This window comes from Sylvia atricapilla, chromosome 1 (genome assembly GCF_009819655.1).
Source record: "Sylvia atricapilla isolate bSylAtr1 chromosome 1, bSylAtr1.pri, whole genome shotgun sequence".
In the NCBI taxonomy this organism is placed as follows: Eukaryota; Metazoa; Chordata; class Aves; order Passeriformes; family Sylviidae; genus Sylvia; species Sylvia atricapilla.
This window is the reverse complement of record NC_089140.1, coordinates 35,819,651-35,840,899: the sequence shown is the minus strand read 5'-3', so window position 1 is coordinate 35,840,899 and position 21,249 is coordinate 35,819,651. Positions and strand designations below refer to the sequence as shown.

The window sequence follows — 21,249 nt, the reverse complement described above, 5'->3', positions numbered from 1 at the left end:
ATTGTAGAAGGCTGATTTCCCTTTTGTAAAGCCATGCTGAGTTTTTCCAACTTCTTTCTTTCTTGTGAGGCCACAGCTGGAGCATTCATCTCATTTTGGGGTTTTTCAACACAAGAAACGTATGGATGTTTGCTGTGCTGGCTGCCCAGCACAAAGCCACAGAGATTCAAGGAACTGGAGTATCTTTTATATGAGGAGAGGCTGAGAGGGCTGGGACAGGTCAGCCTGGAGCAGAGAAGGCTCAGGGGGAATCTTGGGTGGTCAGCACTGGAAGAGGTTACCTGTTGAGATTTTTTGGATATTTGGATTGGTTGAGGGTGAGCAGTTCCAGACTGGGCCCTTTCACCTGCAGGCCCCTGAGCCCCACAGTGCCCCACAGTGACACAGTGGAGGGTTCCCAGTTTGTAGTGGGGTGTTCTGGGAGGTGGTGGGTTTCTAGGCGTGGAGTTGTGGTTCCGGCACTTTGGCCACCTTGAGGCTTGGATGGGTGGGGGTTGTTTGCATTCTTTGTGTGGCCTGTGGCTGTGGACTATGTGGTGAACCTGTGTGGCTCGCCACGGGCTGATAGTGGACGGGAATTCGACATTGAAGCCGTATCGGTCTAGACGTGTCGTCTGTTCTGTCCCATCTCCTAATTGTCAGGACTCTTGCTACAGTCACCCAGTTTGACTGTGGAGTCTCCACCCTTGGTAATACTCAATAGCCAACTAGACACAGTCCTGGGCAACCTGCTCTGTCTGATCCTGCTTTTTGGGGTTAGATGATCTCCAGAGGTGCCTTCCAACCTAAATGACTCTATGTGAAAAAGAATTTTAGTAAAGTTGACATCTCCAGTCAAAAGAACTGAGCTATCTGGCTGAAAACAGCAATTAATAATAATGTTATTGTAGATAAAAATCAGGTGTGATTTTGCACAGAAAGTTCAAAGCTCTATAAACAAAAGCTCATCTTTCTCCTATCCAAATACAGTCCAAAGTACCAAGGTAAGAAAACTAAGCTGCTACTACTTCTCTACACACAGAGGACTCATCACATCAAACCAAATTTCCCTCAAAGCACTAAGGTTTTTAGCAAATGCATTGTCTAAATTAGAAAGTATTTCTTCAACTATGCAAGAAAGTAAGTTTAGCACAGAAGCACGGAGTCATTGAAGTTAGAAGGGACCTCAGGAGGTCATCTGATCCTTGCTCATGCAGGGCCACTTACCATGCCTGGATGCCCAGGGCCATGTCCAGATGGCTTTTGAGAGGGGGGGGGCGGGGGGGCGGGGGAAAGTCTCCAGAGCTGGAGACTCCACAATCTCTCTGGGCAACCTGTTCCCATGCTCAGTCACCCTTACAGTCAAAAAGTGTTACCTGATGTTCTGACAGAGCCTCCTGTTTTTCATTTCATGCCTTGTGTCCTGTCACCAGGCACCAATGAAAATAGCCCATCTCTGGCCTCTTTGCACCTCTCCTCAGGCATTTATATGCATTGATGAGATCCACCAGCCTTCTTTTCTCCAGACAAAACAGCCTTTCTGTGCAGGAGAGATGCTCCATCACCTTAGTGACCATTTGTTTGAATCTTCAGCATGTCCATGCCTTCCTGGCACTGGGGAACCCAGGACAGGACACAGCACTGCAGGTGTGGCCTCTGCAGCACCGAATAGAGGGGATGGCTCATCTCCTTCAAGCATAACTTATGTTATGATATAATCAAATATTTTGTTTCTCTTTAGACTTTAAACCACTGTCCTCTCAAAAAAACTCAAACAAACAAACAAAAATAAAACAAAACAACCCCACCCCCCAAAAAAACCCCAACCAAACACAATAAGAAAAATGTAGATGAGATTTCCCTTACGCTTCCTGAATTCACTGGCATATTACGATAAAAATGTAATGCCTGACAGTGGCAGTTTATCCATTTAAGTGGGAAAAACATAGGAACAGACTCATGGTTTAACTTTTTCAGCCTACCTGTCTGCCCTCTGTCACTTTTTTTAAAATGTTTTATATTCTAGAAAACATACATGGAAAATGGTTTTTCCCTTCAGAAAGAAGCAAGACAAGATTATGCCATAACACATCGCAGGATCAGAAGATATGAAATCCACTTACCAAAACTGATTCTTGTAGCCCTGAGAAAAAACAGGATATAATCTGTCTGTAATTCTGCAATAAATGAATTAATTTTCCCCAGTTCAAGAAAATTTACCAAAGGAACAAACTGTCCATGAGTTCTCCAATAAAGAGTCTTCTATTTGTTCTTAATTCCTCACCAGCCAAGTATATGAGAAAGACTAGGCTGAAAACCTAAATATAAAAATCAGCAGCTCTCTTCCAAACTATGCACCCAAGGACAATTAACGCTTTCAAATCCAACAGTCACTTCTTTTCTCTTTCCTGATAATCTGGTTTTTGTAGCAAAATGATTTTCATCATTTTAAAACTAAACCTGATAGAATGAAGAACCATGTGAAAAGTGGAAAAGTAAGGACATGTATTTGAAATGAAAATATCCTCTCTCTGAATAAGAAGCAAAAATCTATCATCTGTTTGACAAAATTAATAGGTAGTTAATAGGTCATTTCTGAAATGAAAACTATCAGCAACAGTTCTAATAGCCAGATTTTTTTTCACACAGATGGAATCAAAAAGACAAATACTAAATTTAAAATTTACTGAGAAAGAGAACTCCTGTTGGAAATATGGAATACATATGAGAAGTTGCTATGCATCTGACCTATTTTTATGCTCGTCCATAAACATTTCATTGCACTACATTAGAACAGGACAGAAAGCTACACGAACTCCTCTTCCTAAGTGGCCGTATTATTTTATGCTCTTATGAATACTGTGAGTCAGCCATTAGACATAATGGGATTAGTGAGAGGATACAAAAAGCTTCACCATTCGTGCTCTCAACAAGAAATGCAGAAATCTTGACTTCACAGAAACATTAAATTGTCATTATCAGAGCTTTTCAATCAATGCAAAACAGCTCATATTTTACAACATTTGGCACTGGAGTCTTGAGTACCCAAAATTAGATTTTTGCTTTGTGGATTGAAAAAGCCCAGTATAAGCTAAGGTTATCATCAGCAGCTCTGTTTTTGGAAGCATAATTACAACCTTCCTGCTGTTATAAAACAAGAAAATAAAAAGTGATAATAAGCAGCACAACTCTTCCTGAAGAAACTGTCCAAGCTATTCCCTTTATTTTCCATGAATGCTTTGTTTTCAGTTTTTGCGACAGACCAACAGCTACACAATCAGTAACTATTTCAATTCATCTCAAAAAACACAATCTACAATTACTATAATTTACTAAACATGGCAAAAAACACTACCTGGGCTACTTGCAATATTAAATGGCAATGAATGATGTAAGTTTTCCCTTAGATCTCTTTACCACCAAACTATATTCATTTATTACTTAAATAAATATAGTTCTATTCTGCAGAGACTGATAAGGTAAGTGAGCAATGCTGTAGAAAGTCAGAGGCAATAATGGAAACAGTGAGACACTGAGTGTTATTGCAGTTTAAATACTGCATTTGTGTTGCAAACTCTGAAATTTACTGTTTTAACACATATTATAACAATCTACCACTAAGACTGAGAAAGTTGTTGAAAGTCTAAGCAGCAACATACCTCACACCTCGATGATCTTTACAAATCTAGGGGCAGCATTAATTCAAAAAGCTTCCAGAGTGCTTAGCTACTTTAGCTAGATCAAAGTTGCAGGAGCTAGACCTACTATCTCTAATCCACTTACTGGAAAACCACAGCCTTAATGCAAAAATCAACACAAGTAACTGTCCTTAACAATTCTTTTCCTGCTGGAGCACCAGGTTAAGTCCAACACTCACTTTAGCCACCAGAAAAGATCCAATAACTTTAAAAGTCAAAAAATTTAATGGTAACTTTATTTTAACATCATTTGAAAGGAAACTTTGTCAAATGCTTTGGGAAATCTAACCAGATTGATCTGCTGTGTCTGCATGCTTTTTGACATCAAAGAACTCCAAGGGATTAACGAGCCCTTCATTTTATAAAAGCTGTATTGACTCTTCCCCAACATGACACATTTCTCCATGTTTCCTCTAATTTTCTTCTTCAAAACAGTTTCTACCCATTTTCACAGTACAGATGTCAGCCTGTCTGATCTGTAATTTCATCATCTTCCCTGGAAATCTCTTAAAACACTGATACCACACTAACTACTTTGATAGTCAGTTTCAAGTGAGAGAATACACACAACAATTAGCAGTTTTGATACATCAACTCTTGAGATCTTTCAGAGCTCTTAGATGACTATCTCTTCTTTCTGGTGTATTATTTTTCCAGTCTTTTACCTTTCCTGTGGATTATCTTCTGTCACCATTTCACTTAAAAATTAATTCTCCAATTAGTCATTCATAAAGAAGTATTTCGTGTGAAAACTTCATCTCTAAAGGTATATGGATACAAAAACTAAGTATTGTGGCTTTGCCTCTTCAGCTGGGGCTTTCTTTTAAACATTGATCAGCTAGTGATCTTACATAATGTTTGACTGACTTCTGTTCTTGCTTTTTCAGAAAAGAGGTTACTGTTATTTTAAGTCTGTGCAGATAATTTTTGAAATTCTTCACTGTCAGTTTTCTTTTATTTCTTATTTAACCATGGCAGGGTTAAATATGGATCCTGTCTTCCCCATTTGCACATGACTTCAGCTATTTGGAAGATGCCTTCTTTTCATGAGAACCTCATCCATTTTTTTGTTCTCCCCATATGTATTTTGATAAGTGGTACATATATACTTCCAGCTCGCCAGGTGGTTTCTTTAGTGTCTGTGATATCTGCTCTTTTGACTACCTCTTTTATCTTTTCGTTTTGTTTTATGTAGTTATGCTCTCAAGTATAAAAGCAAGGAATAATTGCTTTTCAATCTTCTGTGCAAAGCATTAAGTTGTCTTCTTCAAAAACCAGATAATGCTAAGAGGAAAATTGTAACATGGAACACACATGGAGCTCGACTTCAAAGTCATGGGGTCAAGAACAACATTCTGAACCAACTGGGCTCAGAACACAGCTGTCATGGTCTATGCCAGTCACATATTCCCCAGGAAAGCACTACACGGACAAAACTGAATTTTCTTCGAATACACAATGCAAATGGTGAGCAGATGTTCTCATGTGACTTAAAATCATGTGATATTCAAAGACTGAGTTCTACTACAGGAGATTGGTGACATTGAACTCAGCCTCCTCTGACACAATCAGGATCTGAATATTCAGGCCTGTGCACAAGTTGAAGCAATGTATTCACTCAGTTTTAGGAGAGAATTACCAGCACTGGATCCAGTATTTTTTGGTTGCCCCAGTAGTTTGAAACCTTAAAGGGTAACTTGAGGAAAGAAGGCTTCTCAGCTGAATAACTCTGACACATTAGTAGGCTGAGTTGAAATAGAAAAGTCTAGCTCTATTTGTTCTCTCAAGATACAAATCTATAATCACTGCATAATGACTGTAATCCTCTTTTACCATATTTGCACAGTAACCATAACCAAGGAACTACATCAACAGGTAACTAATACAGATTTTATGAGCTAAGTGTAACTCCAAACAGATCTGCTAATCACTCTTTCTTAGGCTCTGTGAAAGAGGCAATGGATATACCCTTTGCTTCCTTCAGAATTATAAGGTTCAATCCAACACTACACTGCAACCATTACAATCCCTAATAAAGAAATGCTCCACTCAATTAATCTATATTAATATCAAGATGAGTTTTTAAAGACAAGACTATTTAAGATTTTGAGCAGTAGCTGAAGCGTGAGAGGACGACTAACATTTTACCAAAACCTTGACAATCAGTCCTTTTCAGATAGGCTTTTGTAAGCCCTATGAGTATCAGTCCAGTCTTTACCAGATAAAGGGTCTATCTGCTTTCTATCTGCTATTTGCTATCCTATCTGCTATCTATGGGAGGGACATGTTCAAGTTCAAAATATAGACTATCTTATTTAGTTTATGTCATTACTGAAATTTCCAGCTCTGTAACATGAAGTTAACTTCTGCATGATTGCACCTGCAATCTGCTGTATTGAGTCAGTAGCTGGAAAGAGTCAAAAATAAGGTAACCAGATTTAAGCTTATGACAGCACTGCCCATCCCCAATGATATGATGCTTTCCAATTTAATAGCTTCACTCTATTTTAATATCTCTCATTTTCACTATTTCACAACTCCCACCACCAATAAACACAGACCTGCTTCCAAGTCCATCCCTAGGGTGTATATACAAGATCTATTAGTCTTGTTTGATTTCATTTAAATCAAATACAGACCAATACCGCATTTTGTAGACATTCTGAATTACAAAATCACCTCAAAATTTAAAAAAAAAAAAAAAAAAACACCAACTTTAAAAACTACCCCCAGAAAATTAAAAAAAAAAAAAAAAAAAAAAAAGCAACAAAAAACCCACAGAACTAGCAGCAGTAAGCAGTATCTAATTATGATTTAACAACATCTAATCCTAATTCTTCTAGCAGCACTACTACTTTTTCACACAGGTACAGTTATCTGCCTGTCCTGTGTTAGTTTTTCTCTTAGAAATAAATCCCTGCTTGCAAAGTTCAGAAAACCTTATCCTCAGCAGATAGGACAATTCATTCTCCACTAAGGGCAACCAGACAGTCAAGTTCTTGATAGTATCTGGCATTATTTGTATGGCCCTCTAGCATATCTTTGCAGTGCTATTATACTCATCACTGAATAATGCTGCAGACTTAGGGGGAGATAATTTATTTTTTTTTTCTTGCCATCGTATAACTTTTAAGGTTTACTTACGGTTTAAAAGGTTATAAGACATTAAAAAAACATGCAATGGTGTGGAAGAGGCACTTGCCTTAACTCCAAGCTTCAGTCTGCAGCACTGATCAGTGATGGGTGTGATGACACCAACAGAGTGCATGCTGAAGTATCACATAAAGGAAGCTGAAGTTCATGAACAAGAGGGAAAAATAAAACATTGTTAAACAGTGAAAAGATGGTAGGGTGAAAAATACTCAGGAGCATGGAGAAGCTAAAGAAAAAATACACACCTAGCTGTATATGATTTTTATTATTCTGAGAAGATATTCCAGTTCCTGTAACATGGATAGGAGGGTTTTTCAACCCATGACTACTACTAGTCTTGACCAGTTAAAAGCTCCTCCATTAACATAGCAGTGAATGCAGACAATTTAAGAAAGTACTATGTGCTATTTGTTTAAAGATTAAAAAACCCCAAGTATCTACTGACACACTATTTTTTATCATTTACCTCACTGTTTCTTTAAAAAAACCCATGTTACAATGAAGATACTCCTTCCTTTCCATGTGCCCCTGCAGTATTGCACTTATTTGCAATTATTTCAAGGTGGACTGACTGTCCTGCTCCTAAGGTCTTACATCCTTTCTCACCTGACAGAGCAACGAGTCCTTCAAGCACTCCCAATGTAAACAAATTCTGAATAATTAAAATCTTCAATATTGCTTTCTATGCTTATCGTCATTTTATAGAAAAGAGAGTACCTCTGACACAAAAGAATCCCGTCATTAGCTATAAATATCATAAAACTGAAACAATCACGCTTTGAGAATGCCATTACATGTGCCACATATGAGGACACACAAGGTAGTAACAGCCTATGCATTCATTTGTTATACCAATCAAGGTTTGTTTCATAAACATTGAACTCTATTTTTCTTATCCACTTGATTTCATGTAGTACTTGACACACTGGAAGCACACAGTTACATAATTCTGACCTATATGGAGGCCTAAGCAAGCAGAAAGAAAGACAAGTTGGCAATTGTTACTCTGACAGTGCATCTACCCTTTCTCAGTTCAGCATGAAGAATTCTTGTTATTAAGCAGAATTTTACACCCCCGTATTAATTAATCATGACAAAAATAGCCCCAAGTCAAAACTAATGAGGTAAGATTTGTCCTTTTGAGCGCTCGTTATATTAATACACACCAAAATCATACAACCCCCCCTCACAATCTATAAAACTGTCAGACTCTAAATATCTGCCACTGCAGCAAATACCAATATATGAACTAAACAGTGTCACATTTCTTCTCTCTTTGAGGAAAGGATGATACAGATGTCTCCTGCTGTTCCACAATGTGCTTTCAGAAATAAGAGCATGGGAATATGTCTCCCATGGCTGACTTCATTTTCCATGACTTCATACCCTATCGATTTTAATTGCCAAAAATCTTGTGTCAAATTGAACAGAGTATTGGCAAAACCCAAATGTCACAAATTGAAATGCTTCTCATTATTTTATCTTATAACTTTTATTTGATTAAAGTAACCTTAAATTTACTTATCTTCAATATAATTTAGAGCTAGAAGCACTATCATACTCTTTGTTTGAAACTGAGTATTTATATTTTAGGGACAAGAAGATGGAAAAATGCTTTTTTTGCCAGTAAAAAAAAAGTTCCATTACTTTTACATGTATAAGTATAGATTTCTCAAGTACCAAAGTATTCAAATCATGTATAGAGTATAAGACGTTCATGGGAAAAAACATATGTGAGAAACAAAAAGCAATTCAAACTTGGATTGTAAAGATTTCTGGAGTCACAAGTCACCTTTGTCTAAGTGATATTCAAACAAAAAATTCATTGCAGATTTAGAACTAAGATTTTTTAAGTACCTAGAACAGCTTAATAACTAACAAGCAGAATCACCACATCAGAATGAACTGCAGGTAGAGACATCTCCATGTAGAAAACAGAACATCCTTACGTGTTGCAGCTGTAATCCCAACAGTCAGGCTTCTGTACATCCTAATTATAGTGATATCCTGCAAGCCACCACTAAGAGGACATACACTATCCTGTCATAGCTGTGCTATCATTCCAGCCAGATTTTGTATTTACAACACCACTGAACTACATAAATTCTGCCTAAATTGCTAATTATCAATTAGTGGGTTTTTGACTTTGGTACAGCATAATTCTAAACCTACTTTTTCTTTAGAAAGCAGTTTACAAGATACATATGAAACTGGGCTATTGGTTAATTTTTTTCCTTCTTTTTTTTCTGGCAAATGACTTGATACTGCAAGGTGAGATTTTTTCCTTTTAGCACCAAAATATTTGCAAAATTATCATCATGTGAAAGAGAACATTAAATAAATTAATAAATAATCAATTACACTCTGCCAAATTACTTTGGAAGTAAGGAGAACATTTCAAAAAAAGATCTTCTGGATCTTTTTTCCATATTTCAAATTAACTCAAAGCAGATGTAAATCAGTATTTATTGGTGCATTAGTTCTTCCTTCCTTTTTTCTTCCAACATGTTCAATTTCCAGTCTCTAAAGACATAATTTATGTATTTACTGAAACATAATGTCAGAAGCTAACATTACAGCTGCTTATATGTGTAAAAATGGCTAATCAAATGACATCTATAAGATGAAAGATAGAGAAAAGGAAAATAAAAAAGCATGTGTAGAATTTTACACACCAAAGTGCTTATGAAACTACAATACCTAAAAGCAGTGCCTCACATTGTATTCTATGTTGAGTCAAAGCCAAAATAAACCAAGGTCCACAAAGTGGAAAATGTAGTCAGAGGTTTATGGATATATAGTACGTTTCAAACCACTGAAAAACAGGTAAATCAATACATCCTCTTCATATTACATCCTCTTGATTATAACCACTTTACCTTCTGAAGTGTACAAACATGTGATTGCATGCAACGTATTAATAATCTCTATGTTTTACTCTGTATAAAAACACTATCATTGCTGTACATTCATGGGAATAACCTTCAAGCACAAGTAATGAGCCACGAAATAGGAAGTCACAGGTTAAAATTACTTTTGAAACAGACATTATATTACACATATATTTAAAAAGTCTTTCAAACAGACAGTATAAGACAAGCACAAAAAGCTACTCACCATTTCATATGCTGTTACAATCTTTTTCAAGACCTCTGGAACAATCCCTTGGAGCTCCATAGCTGGATACTGATCGCTGAGATTCACTACTACCAAGGGTGTATTATCAGGACCAACCAAGTGCATAGACACTGCCAAAATGCACTGCATAAGATTTGCTACAGGAGAGAGGCCACATAATTCTTTGAATGAAACTACTGCATTCTGCAAAAAGGAAAGAAAGAGTTTCCTCTACAGTTAAATATGAAATATAAAGTCTTGTTATTTCAGGATAAAATACTTTACTGTTATACTTGAGCTACAATTACCACAGCTTTTCCCTGAAGAACTGGCATCTTCAAAACCAACCAATATTACACATACATTTTACAAAAATGTTAAAAATTCAGGGAATGCAGTACATGCCACAGAAAAAAACCCTCATTTATTTAGAACGAGTATATCTCCTCTCTATCATGGCTACAATTAACTCTGGAAATAAACAGGTTCTAAAACATAGTAGTTATATATTTTGAAAAAAATTTAGACATTTTTAAATGCCACCAAGAGGAAAAAATATTAGATGTTGAATGCCCCAGTCAAGCAAAGTGAAATAGAAGGAGGAATTCAGCACATTTGTAACTTTAAACATACCTGAACTACACTCCAGATGTGCTGTGGATCTGCAGGCTCCCATTTGGTGTGACTCACAAACCCAGCACTCCACTATTGATGTATTCCTATCATAGAGTCACACTTCAGTGAATCTTTTAAGGTACTTTAACTTAAACACTGATTCTGTACCTTTCCCTAAAATTTCTTACAGCCATATTTTATATCCAGTACGGTAGAATATAAAGCCATAGGTTTAAAATTGAAGAAAGTTTACAGCACTGGAAATACAGTGTGACTCCAAGTAGCCACTGACATTCCATGATGGGAACATTGTCAGCACTGTACAGAATTTAGGATTTTTCTACCAATTGAGAACTGGTGATCTATGGCAGGTCTGGAGTTTGTGTTCCTGTAGGAAATAAAAACAAAAATACGGTATATTTAAGTTACAAATGTGCTCAGTGCTCCTTTCTCTCATGTTGCACCCAGGGAGAGTATCTGGTACAAATTTTCATTTTAATCCAAATCACTTTTCATCTTGCTGGCATGGTAAAACCTATTTGTGGACATGTCTCCTAGAAAGACATAATGCCAACCTTAACTCAAACAGGAATCAAATGTGAAATATTTTGCTGTCCCTTTATCAGACAAAATACCAAAGCAGATTTCCAAATACGTATGCACAGCATATTCATGAAAAATTATGTGAACACTAAATTGCACCTACCCAGTCACTTACAGTGTATTTTTAGTAAACGTCCAGGGAACAGAAACTTCTTTTATCAACTGATATATACTTCAATGACACAATAATTACACAGCTAAAGAGACAGACATTGGGAAATCCATTCAAACAGATTTTGCTTGAGATAAGTACCACGGATAAGCCATTATGAACGACCATTTTACAGAGAGGTTAATGAGGACCCAGGGATTGCATATATTCATTAATGACAGGCAGGACAGGACTAACATGTACTACTATTATAAATCTTTGGACTTCCAGCTCTGTATCCAGAGACTATTCCTCATACTGTTAAGTAACATAAAAATGTATCATCACATCCAGTTTCACCCATATTATACTTCTATCAGTGATTAATACATAACAAGTTATGACATCAGCTTTTGTAATGGTAATACAGGAAGAAAAGAAACAAGGCTATCCTTATACAGAATTAAAGAAACTATTAAACTCACTGCTGCGTATTTTCTTTTTTCCTCTTATTCCATCTTATATTAAAAAAATCAAACGAACCAACTTTGCCCTTTATAATCTGGCTTCTGAGGATATTATGAGGTATAATGGTCATAAAAATCATTACTATTTGTAACACAAGATTTCAGTAATAAAGAAATTAAACAAATCTCACATTCCCTGACATAAATTTATACTTATTTTAATTGAATGGTTTATTTCCTTTCATTAGCTGTAAAAACTTAGTTACACAGAGTTTAAATGGTGCACATTATATAAGCTGTTAGCAAAGTTAAGAAAAACTAATCTTCCCTCATGTGCCTAAAATAACTTCTCGATAGTATTTTGAGATAGTGATAAATGTAGTTGAGAGTACATCTTTCAAACTGACAGAACACATAAAATACCTTTTAATATCTCATGTTCAAAGAAACCCCACTGTAGAATCTGGTTTTGATTATATCATTATACAGTGCATACTGCAGCTTGCACATTCAAGAGTTTAATGTAGCTATACAAAATTCTATGTTTTCACTGCTTTCTCAATTTAGTTCTTCCTTGCAAACTATCTTAAAATACAGTATTCTTCATATGACAGAATTCTAGCCTTCAATAGGTAAACTACAGGTGAAGTCCATTTTACATGCAGCCTGTAGTTTGCAATATTTATGAGTCAAGGTATTATCCCTGTATTTTTTAAATTATCTTTTAAAAGAGCAAATTTATATATGAAGTGGAAAGGGAGAGCTGCATAATGACATATTAATTTCTTCTTTCATATAAAATTAGCTTAAAAATTGTATTACTATTAGAATCTCCTTAATATAAGATTACTCATGAAAGAAATTCATATATACTGATGTGCCTTTGAAATCCAGAATCAGGTTTCAGACATTTCCTTTAATCTCTTTTCCCTTAAAACTGTATAATGCCAAGAGGATTTGACAGGTCTGTCCATTTGAAATAACAATTCTCAATTTTGTTGATTACTGCTAGTATTCCATCAGGAGTTCATAAATAGTTAAAAGTTTTATTAAACAGAATGTAACTTTACAACTCAATTTCATTACATTTCTAAAAGAAGTTATTTACCTGGAATCTCCAAGTAACACTTTTAAAGTGCAATCTCTTGGCTTCCACAAAACAAAGCACCTCGGACTGCACTTTCTCCCTAAATTCAATGTGTTTGCTAACATGAACTTTATCTAGAAGATGCCTTCTAATACCTCAGTGCTAATGGCATGTATTTCTAACATAACTAGAAAGAATCATGGAAAGCAAATGGATATTTTCTTTAAAGTACTGCATTCAAGTTAGGACTAAAGGAAAAACATAACTTAGGTGAAACTATGCTAAACATTCTTAGATACATAAGTAAGGTCTCTCATAAGCATTAAGGTCTGCCTTTTCTATCTGTTGTATATTCTTCCCACATTTCTACCTAATTTTTTAAAACTAAAATATACTTTCTTTTGCTTTCTTTCAGTGTACTTCTAATACTCTTTCAAAGACACAGGATGAGTCAGCAGGGTCGAGTCCTAGCACTGAAGTCATATTTACAGTCCACATCCAACAAAGTACACATGCACATTCAAGGTTGCATCAGTGGACAGTTCACCTAAGAGACTGCTCTGATACGATCCATTCTTAGAGCTGTTCAGAGTTAGACTTAAATAGTTCAACATACAGGACACTTAAAAAAGCAGGTATTCCATATGAATCATAACACAAAGGCACACATATGAACTAAAAAATTGATTATAAAACTGTACCTGCATATTTTCTCTCAAATCCGTAGCATCCCGAATAGGTTGGAGGGCATTCTTGAATACTTCATCTATTGCTTTAATCCATAATGTTCTCATAGAAGCATATTCCCTGGATTTCTTGCCCTTCCTCACAGAGAGGCCCCTCTTATGAGGTTTCCCACCACCCCTTCGATTAGTAATGGCCACATGCACAAACAGGGAAGCATGAGCTAAACTTTCACCAGTCAATGACTGCAGAGGAACGTGCCGATACCCAGTCTGGAGACACTCAAAGGGAATAGTGTATTGCCCGATAAACTCGTCCCCAATGTAATCATCATCCAGTACTACAAAACGCACCATAGCTAGCTCTGGTAAATTTATTTGAAATTCAAAGCTCTCATCAAAAATTGGATTATCCCCGTTTTGATGCATAGTTTTCGTCCTTTGCTCAGCACAGTCAGCGGGGATTCCATGTATTTCAACATAGACATAAGGATCCACAACATCACCTTTGGCACCTGATCCTTTGGGTTTAGGGAAGTTTTGCCCACTAATGATTTTAATATGAAGCAGCTGAGGCGAAACTCCAGGCACGGTGTCTTTTGTATTTGCACTAAAGAAGGAAACTTCTTCTCTCATGATAGCAGGACGAAGGACATAGCCACAGTTGCCGTTTTGTCGAAACCAACCAATGTTAAGGTCCATCATTAAGCCAGGCGTTTGGAAGTTCATTGCTACTATCTGACAACCACATTTCCAAAAGTCCTGGGGATTCATATTACTAGAGTCAATCCTCATAGGACTGGGGAAAACCCTTGCAAGAAAACGCTTGTTATAATTTACAAAGTCTCCTGGGTTTTCGTTGGCATATTTGCTAGCAAGCACTTCGTTAAAAGAGCACACTTCCCAGTACTTCTGGAGCTGAAATGAAACTTGAAACTCTTTGAACTGAACTGATTTACATATGCTTACCAACTCAGAGAGATCTTTGCAGAGCTGGAATCGTTTCCCTGTCACTGAGTTTTGCTGTTCCACCCCCTCTTTCGCCACTCTCTGTGACATTTCTGCTCCTTCGTCTTCATCTGTAACATCTCCCTCTAGTCCAGAACAATTAGCAGAAAGCTTCTTTGCTTTAATTAGTATTTTCCCTTTAAGTGATTCCGGTGATGGAAGATAAGACTCTTCAATGTTTGGAGACTGCGTATGCAGTTTGTCCCCCAAAATTTTCTTCATGTGTTGTACCATCACTTTCTGCTGCTTAATAGAACAATGATTTTCTAAACACAAAATAAGAGGGTATTCTGAAGCAAAAAAGGCATACTTGTTAATAATGTCAATCACACTACGGAAGACAATTTGTGATGTCATTGTATGCCCCGTGTAAATCACAGGCTCATTATCTGGACCATCCCACACGTCCAGTTCGACACTTCGACAGCCCATTTTTAGAGCACGAATGTAACCCGTGATGTCAGAAGGCCCTCGAAACTGATCCTCTATCAAGTATGTGTTATGAGATGAGTTTATAAAATAATGAGATAAAGGTTGTTTCATATCTTGACAAACTTTTTTATGCTCTGGATCAAATATGTGGCAGTCTGGTGAAGTAAGGTAATTCGTAAACCCATCTATAGAAAGACAACCCTTCTCCTGGCCCTCTTTGGCTGGCTCATATTTCTGAATAATTTCAAGGCTTATTTCTTCTGTGACCTGTGCCATACCCTGCTCTGCTTCCAAAAACATCATGAGGTCCTTGGTATCTAGAAATTCTTTATTGCTTGAAAACTGAACTAACAGGAAATAGATCTCAGGTCTGGTACAAAGCTCATGAAAAACTTCGATAAATTCTTCTTTTGTTACTTCAGTACCAGTTTTTTCCCTGGATCTATGTAACTCCTTGAATTTTAATTCAATTTTATTAGTTTTTAAACCAGGGTTTAAGTCTTTTATAAATTGTACAGCATTACATAGGGGTATATGTCCCAAATTATCTACATCTGATTCACTGAACATTTGTGACAGCCATGAAGTCCGCATGTTATCTTGAGTAGTTCCCAGCATATCTAGAGTATGTTTTCCATAAGAAATCAGGTATCTTAAGCCAGTAACCCAAATATTTGCAACATCTGCTGAGTTAGCAACCAGATCTAATGACTCATAATTTTCTCCATATATAATTGAAAATGCACAGTCTTCCGATATCTGGTCATATATCCCATTGCTGCGGAAGATATCCGTATTTTTTCCCGTTCTCACTTCTTTGATCGACTTGATATCGATCTTTGCTTTTTCAGAATCCTTTTTCGAAGGCTCCCAGCGCAGAGACTGCACATCAGCATCCAACAGGAAGTATCGGTGGTACACCCTGGAGTTGGACCGGACCTTTTTGAGCTCAGAGCCTTCCACCATGGCGTTGATGCAGTCACTTGCACTGCTGATCTTCTTTTCTGTGGGCATGCTGCTGAACGACACGGTCTTCTTCCTTTCTCGTTTCTGTTTCGTACCGTCCTGGTAAAACAAGGGGGCGGGGTGGAGAACAAAATAATGTATCAGTATGATTTTGCTCAACACTGAAATAGGTTTCTAACTTAGAGCTGAAAGTTCATCAAGTAGGTCGATAAAGTCTGTGTGATGACTAGTAAGATGGAAATTCTTACTGGTATCTAATACTAATAATGCCTTAATATTTGCTTTTGCTTCTATAAATAATCTTCCAGAGTTTATTTTTAGTAATTTTGATGGACACAAAATGAGAAAAAAAAACAAGTTTTGAATGTTAACAAAATAATAACGCTGCATTATTGCATACACATATGTGCATTTTATGAGTTGTACCCTACTCAGAGAGAAAACATGTTCTAAAGTCAAGGCAGTAGGAAGCAAGCTTTTCTCTACGTCCCTAAACAGTCCTACAGATACTTGCCAAACATGTCAGTACAGAATATAATGCTTCGATACTATGCTGATATGGTCCTTGTGAACACTGGAGAAACATTAATACACAATTAACTACATAAAATCCATAGGACATAGTCCTAACTACATAAAATCCATAGGACGTGGCCTTAATCTAAGCACACAAGACATTAACAGCACTTCTTTATGCAAAGCTTCCTTCACCAGTGTACTCATCCATGTTCTTCCCTCAGACTGCCCAGAGCACTCACAGATCCCTCTCCTTAGCAGGAAAATACCCATGACAGTCTAAAGAAGCTGGATTGAAACACAAAGAATAGGACTGGAGCAGATGTAGCTCTGCAAGTTGTGAGTTTCAGAAAATAGAGCAGTGACTCAGAAGGGAACTCCTGAGACGGTTGAAGTTTAACTGTTTCTGAAGAACCTTCATGTCATTAGAAAGAACTTGAACAGAAGATCTGGTCAGGAAGGGAAGCAAAAGTGATTCACCATTGCTCTTAAAGCAATGAGATAACCCAGAGGTCTTGCTTCACTAGAGAAAGCTTAGCTATATAAGGATATATAAGCATAAGAAAGGAGAGGAAAGGTAATTTAGCTACCTTCATTGTACCTATTTGCATTAATTAAAACAAGTGCAAATAAATCAGCAATGCATGACATAAGTACAATCAATTTCATAAGAACTGAATTTAAGAAACTTAAGAATTTAAGAAATTTAAGAGTGTTTTCATTATCTGCATTTTCTGAGACTGAAAAATGCTGGGATGTTTTTTCTGAAAGCAATGTGTCTTGAGAAGGTAACTTTTAGTCTGAAATAACACTTACATTAAGAATATTTTTCTATTAGATACCTTAATTCGAAATGTTCTTCTTATAAACCAGCACATCGCAAAAAAATTACTTTTCCAGCTTTATTTAAAAAAAAAAGTTTATATTCCTTGAAATAGTTTTCCATTTGAAGTATGTTCCAGTGCAAATCAGCATTGCTTAAATGGCAGAAAGGAAAGTGAAAGAAAACTTTTAACAATTGCTATGCTGAACAGATGTTCAAATAAAAACCATCCATTACAAAATGCATTTCAAGCTCAGTGCACATGTGCTGTATGTTTAATTTCATTAAATTAAAAATGCAGAGTCCTGGTTTTAATTTATAAACATCTGAGAAGTCTTTCATTGAAAACAATGATTAGTAAAGTGAGCAGCCTTTATATTTGCTCCTCTATGTTTGAGAAAATTAATCAACCATACTATTCTTGCACCTTTAATGACAGCAGAATTTGCTTTGTTCAAGTTCTCAAGAGACCAGTAAAAGCGAATAACCCTGTAGAGGACTGCTTTATTTCCAACTGCAGATCAAACACCTGCAATGGATACTGCACAGGCTTGATTCTCAGAATCTCATTACATGTAGTTTAGGAATAAGGATTGTTTTCAAACAACAGCAAATTTCCTTAACTTTAAAAAAAATAATAATAAATAATTCAAATGTGATTTTTGTTTACAGCAGTTTTTGTTCTATTTTTAGCCTGACTTGTTTGTCTACCTATTTATATCTCCTAACCTGAAAAAGTGGCAAAGGACAGTCCCACATAAACGTGCAATGACATTTCTGCCTGGTACTTCAGGGCTTGGAATTAAGCATTTTGAAACTCCTTAACACTCCAGTTTTCTCAGTCATAGACCTGGGAGAGGAATACATTTCTCAAACTGTTGAGTGAGAGACAGCTGACAAATAACCTCCTGACACCAGAAACATCAAGGTCCAGCAAGTATTACCTTGCCTGACCATGATCAGCAGAAAGGTCTACACCTTTTTCTATGATCAGGACTGTATCTGATCCAAGTCACTGAACCATGAAGGAAAAAAATATCTTCCATTTCTTGACACCATCTGATGTAAACAAGCCCATCTCAAGGCAATTCCATTGCCAGCTCTGGTTACTGAAAGTTTGAACTGGAGTTCATGCATGTGGATCAGAGGAACAATTCAATATATCACCTGGTGAAGTAAGGTAAGATTATTTTGCCTCCCTGCCAGATAGATTTGCAGCCAGTTCAGCAGTACTCTTCATTTTTGGAGGGCAAAATTCTAGCCACTCAGATTATATAAAGCCAGCACCACAGTGTGAATTACTGTGAAAACATCCTGAGCTCCAAAACCCTTCATAACCCTTATTCACCAGAGATCAATAATCCTGAACTACCAGATTGCCTGTCAAGTCCCTATCGTGACAGAGACACGGCAGTCATGATCAATCTGTGTGATCAGAGTAACTTCAAGGATATTTTACCAAAGATATTGTTGAGAAGAATTCACCTGTCTGAACTACCCACCTGTTTGAAAAGACACAGAAGAGAAACTCTCACACCACAAGCTGAGAACGCAATTGCATAGAGGATTCACAAACTGTGTGAAACTCACTTGTGAGCCTTGGCAATATAGTCTGGTATGGAGGAGACAGATTTATTCTGCTGTAAGATGTGGAGAATTTTACCCTAAAAGTCAGGTGGCATTTATGAAATGGGTCAAGTCTCTCATGGTCTTAGGTCTGCCTTGAATCAATAAGAATGGCACATCAAAAAAACTGCACATATCTGAACAAACATAGGAGTGGTTTCTTGGCATTCATGAGACTTACAAAGTTCTTGCTGTTGAACGTGCTCAAAGTGACACTGACTGTGTAGTGCACATGCACAATTCAGTCCAAAGCAGCAGCTACAATTTTTGTGCTGAAACAACTTTCATTCATTCTAGGACCTCTCACACAATGAAGACCATGTCAATCTTCAATTTATAACATCCTGTAATCATTTATAACGTCCTGTAATCATTACAGGATTTCCCCTAAAGACTGTCTGTGCTTCATAAGACAATCACTGAAACCAGAACAACCACCTCATCAATACATTTCCTTATACTATTCATGCCCCAGCCAAGGTCACCTGCAAGACGTTTTGAGGAACAGACGAGACCACAGATAGAACTGTTTGGAAACATTGCTCATAACGACTACAAGCAACCACACAAAGAGTTTAGCTTATCCAGGAGTTCCTAGCAACAGAAAGCAAAGCATCTAGCAGTTTAAAAAATAGAAATAATCTCAGCTGTCACCTGTGGCACTTAAGCGACAGACACAGCTGGAGAAAATGGATTAAAAGCATAAGGAGGGAAGAATGTATCCATGATAACTTTTTTTATTCCTCTTAAGGTGCCAATAAAGAAATAGCTGTGTGACTAAGACAGCACTATCCACAAAATAGAATTCTGGAGACAACAGAGAATCTTGAATCAAACATTGACAGAGATGCACATAATTCCTGAACTGCAGAGCTTTTAATTTATGCAATTTTATGATAAAATTACTTATAAGGCCAACATCCACTGGTACTAATAGGGCCAGCAGTAGAATCCAAACAGAGATTTGACAATGTAATAGATCAGAATGACAGAGAAAATAATGAATAGTGTAAAGTTTGTAACTATCTCCTAAAGGAAAGGAAGCAGAAAGTGAGCTTCATGACCTAAAGAGTGAATCATGCTCCAGAAGAAATACTTAAAAAATATTTAAACACCAAGCTGCCAAGATGTTTAGGTACCACTTGGTCCAGTGGAATTAAGAACATTTACAGCCCAAGGCAGGAGCTGGCCAACCTCTCAAAGTGGCAAGTGTGGAGCTGCAGCCAGAGCACATTGCAGGACACTCATCCACCTGCCAACACAAAACGGCTCCCACACTGACCTGTGCAGTCTTTGGAGATGGGTGCCTGTGGTCCTGCCTCTCCCTGTGACTAAAACCACCTGCAGCCTTGAGGTGGTACTTCCTAGACTGGAAAATCCAGGACTCTACATGCATTTAGCCCACTAAAAGGCTCCTTTTAAACAGAGGACTTCAAAAAGGAAAGACAATGGTAACAAGAGGAAGCGGCACAATGACAGATTTCTAGAGTACTCGTCTGAGAAGTGAAAGTCTCTGATGTAATAAAACAAACATTTCACTTGGTGACCCTGAATGCCAAATTTTGTCTATGTAGCAAGCACCTGAACACCGAATTTTGTTCTCTAAATATGCACCTCCCCAGGTCCTGCTGCTACTTGTTTATGCTCTAACCATAAAGAATTTTCATTCATTTTTATAAGAAAAGAGGTTCACCAGAGCATGGAAGGCAGCTCCATGTCTCGAGGGCACATGGCTGAGCACTCCAAGATGCCCAAGCAGAGGGACCAGAGCCCAACCACTCCCTGAGTAGGTGAGTGCTCTGCCAGCCAAGAGATTACACAAGAAACAAAACCACCAAACACGCTCCCTGAAGTGCAGCACCTCACTGCAGGCTTTCTGATTTCCAAGGGCTGAGCTTGGATAACCTCTGAGAAAACCCACACACTAGAGGAAAGGATGGTACAGAGTCTGCAGGAGCTAGAATTCCAAGAATGTCTTCTTAGTTCATCCCAAACAGGCTTAGAAACAAGATAAATGTGAGCCATTCAGCCTAGTAAGTACACCTCTGTACAGAGGTGTAATAATAAGACTGCAATCATGTACACTGTCTCAAGAGCTTTCAAATGTAATTTTTTTCTTTTTTATAGAAGTTCTGAATTAAGTGGCATGCTTGTGAACTTGAAGGCCGGTGGTGTGCCAACACTGAGCAATTACAGGTGAGTGGGTGAGAAGAAAGGCCAGACCTAAGTTTGGTAATTTTAATTTTTATCAAATTACACCATTATTTGCATGTAATATAGCCTGAAAGGTGTTTTAAATGTAATTTAATGTACAGTTTCAGTAAAATTCAATACTTTATGATGAGAACAGGCAGCCTGATGATCTACATAATGAACACAGAGTGA

General features: G+C 37.2%; 1 protein-coding gene across 2 annotated transcripts in view; it reads right to left on the bottom strand.

Moving 5' to 3' along the window:
- PLCL2 (phospholipase C like 2) overlaps positions 1 to 21,249 on the bottom strand; it is a 100,334-nt gene that overhangs the window by 29,856 nt on the left and 49,229 nt on the right. Inside the window, exons 3-5 of one of the 2 annotated variants that reach the window (XM_066319603.1) lie at positions 13,512 to 15,998; positions 9,948 to 10,151; positions 6,886 to 6,968 (exon numbers count right to left, since the gene is read on the bottom strand). In XM_066319603.1, the coding sequence (XP_066175700.1) occupies positions 6,894 to 6,968; positions 9,948 to 10,151; positions 13,512 to 15,998 (2,766 nt within the window). In that variant the 3' untranslated portion in view covers positions 6,886 to 6,893. Of the gene's footprint in view, positions 1 to 6,885; positions 6,969 to 9,947; positions 10,152 to 13,511; positions 15,999 to 21,249 lie in introns of those variants that run through there. The other variant, XM_066319596.1, reaches the window with a different exon arrangement.